The 2,293-nt window shown below is 47.9% G+C and overlaps 1 protein-coding gene across 1 annotated transcript in view; it reads left to right on the plus strand.

The window, feature by feature from the left end:
• The window catches only part of LOC308370738 (E3 ubiquitin-protein ligase MARCHF9-like), a gene marked incomplete at both ends in the record, with an annotated part of 22,293 nt that extends 21,298 nt beyond the window's left edge, over positions 1–995 (plus strand). Inside the window, one exon of the mRNA XM_080845444.1 lies at positions 646–995. Coding sequence (XP_080701570.1) covers positions 646–995 — 350 coding nt within the window. The remainder of the gene's footprint in view (positions 1–645) is intronic.
• Between the last annotated feature and the right edge of the window lie 1,298 nt (positions 996–2,293).

Genomic DNA, 2,293 nt, shown 5'->3' on the forward strand with positions numbered 1-2,293 from the left:
TATGAGTAATTTATTTTCTGATTTGAGTGGGTTTTTTATTCTCTCCAATTGTTTTTGTTTGTCTTTTTTCTTTCATTTAGTTGCTCACGGCGAGGTCATTGTCTGTGCGCTACGTCTGCACTGCAAATGCAGGGCAGCAATTCAAAAATGTTTTTTATGCTGTCTATTTAAATATTGACTTTGTGTTCCTGTGAGGGTTTGCTCATTTTATATTCTCAAATGCATTTTGGGGGGGCTTGCATTCCTAACACCTCACTCTGTCTCCCTCTGTACTCTGTCCCATTCCCCCCCCCCCCCCCCTCCCTATTCTCTCTGTCTGTCTAATCTCTTTTTCTCTCACTCCATCATGCCTGCTACCACCGTCTCTTCCAATCCACTTTGATTCTCTTCTTCTCTCCTCCGCTCCCCTCCCCTCTGTCTAAGGGACCATTCTTCCCTCACCATCTCTCGCTGTCTTTCTCTGTACTTTTCCATGTTTTGTCGCACAATTCTGCTAACTTTCTCGTTCCCGTTTGCCCCCTTGCTCTCTCTCTGTGTCTGTCTTCCATTCCTCTTTCTCTCTCTCTCTCTATTCCATCCCTCCCTCCACGTCCCTCTCTCCATCTCCTCTCTCGCTCTCTCTCTCTTTCTTCCACCCCTTCTTAGGCCTTATAATCCACGAGGGCTCGTCGGTGTACCGGATATTTAAACGCTGGCAGGCTGTGAACCAACAGTGGAAGGTTTTGAACTATGAGAAGGCCAAAGACCTCGGCGACCCCCTGAGCAGCTCGAGGGGGAAAGGGAGCGGGGGACCGGGGTCGCGGGGGGGCGGCGGTGGCCCCCACAGCTCCGGCCTGAGCGACCGAGCCGGACGCACGGGCCAGCGCGTGAGGACTATACTAAACCACCACTGTGGCTACACCATCCTGCACCTCCTGAGCCAGCTGAGGCCCACCGATCACCGCCTGGGCTCCACCACAAACAGGGAGGTGGTAATGAGGGTGACCACTGTATGAGGCCCCCCCTCGCCCCCCCCCACCCCTGATGGGGACGATCCCAGTGGAGGAGTGGGCGTGGGGGTTGGCTGGTGATGGTGGCAAAGTTGGGTGCAGACACTGAGGTTCCCCCTCCAAACTCCTGCCTCACAGCCAAGCCTCCGTAATGCCTCTCCTCGTCTTGATACGTCAAGGGACCCTTAAAGAACTGATGATGCTCGCCTCTCTTCGATGCCTCGTCCTCTCACCCCTTCTCAGCGCACACGCGGTTGCTTTGGTTTTTTCGAAGTCCGTGTTTGGTGAACAACACTGCTGGGTGAAGCTGACTCGGTTGTCATCCGAGGCGCTGTCATTCGAGAGGACCACGAGCAGTGCTTTTTAAGTGCTACATTTACCAGTGTGGATTGTGACATTGAAACTATTATGTTTAAAAAAAAAAAAAAGAGACGAAGGTAACAAACTGAAAAAAAAAAACTGTTTTAAAAAAAACAAATCGGCTTCGACTTCTAAGAGCTGGAGGGCTTTCTTTCCCCAGCTGAAATATACAAAGCATTGCCATGTATCCTGTTCTTCTGTTTTATAAGAAAGACAAACAATGACAAAAAAAACCTGAAAAACTGTGGGTATTGTTACTGATTTTGATAACTTCTAACATGATATTGAAGTGGAATTTCATACCACCACGCCCCCCCCCCCCCCCCTCCTTTTCTCATCTATGCTTTCGACCTATCACGGCCAGGCATCCTCCTCTTTCTCTCCTTTCCTGGCCTGCCTCAGAGGTGTTGTGGTTGCAGATCTCTCTATCTCTATCTCTCTTTCTCTTTCTCTCTCTCTCTCTCCATCCCTCTCCCTCTCCCTCTCTCTCTCTATGCTGTGATCCAGCGGCCCAGACTGGCTCCTGTGCGACTCCACAAGGGCATTCCCAAGGGCATTCCCAAGGGCATTCCCAAGTTTAATAAACCACCCGAGTGCAATAAAACTCCAGAAAAGAGATGAGTGACACTAAGGGAAATTCAAAAAGTACAAATCATCTTCTGCAATAAAGAAAAAATGTACATTTTATGGTGAACTGTTTTTGTGTGAGAGATTCATTGTGTCTTTTGTTTGGGGAGGTTTTGCCGTTTGTTGCTGATAGATGACAAATGAGTGTGTTTGTTTTTGGTGGTGAAAACCAAAAATGTATTTTGTGTTGTTTCGAGCATTTTTCATCCACACTCCCAAATCAAGTGTTACTTAATTCAAAATAGTATTTATCATCAAAAATAATCAGTACTCTATCACATGTGACTTGTTTGGAAGACGAGAACTCAGTTAGCTTT

This window comes from Sprattus sprattus, assembly GCF_963457725.1.
Source record: "Sprattus sprattus genome assembly, chromosome: 10".
NCBI classification, from domain to species: Eukaryota; Metazoa; Chordata; class Actinopteri; order Clupeiformes; family Clupeidae; genus Sprattus; species Sprattus sprattus.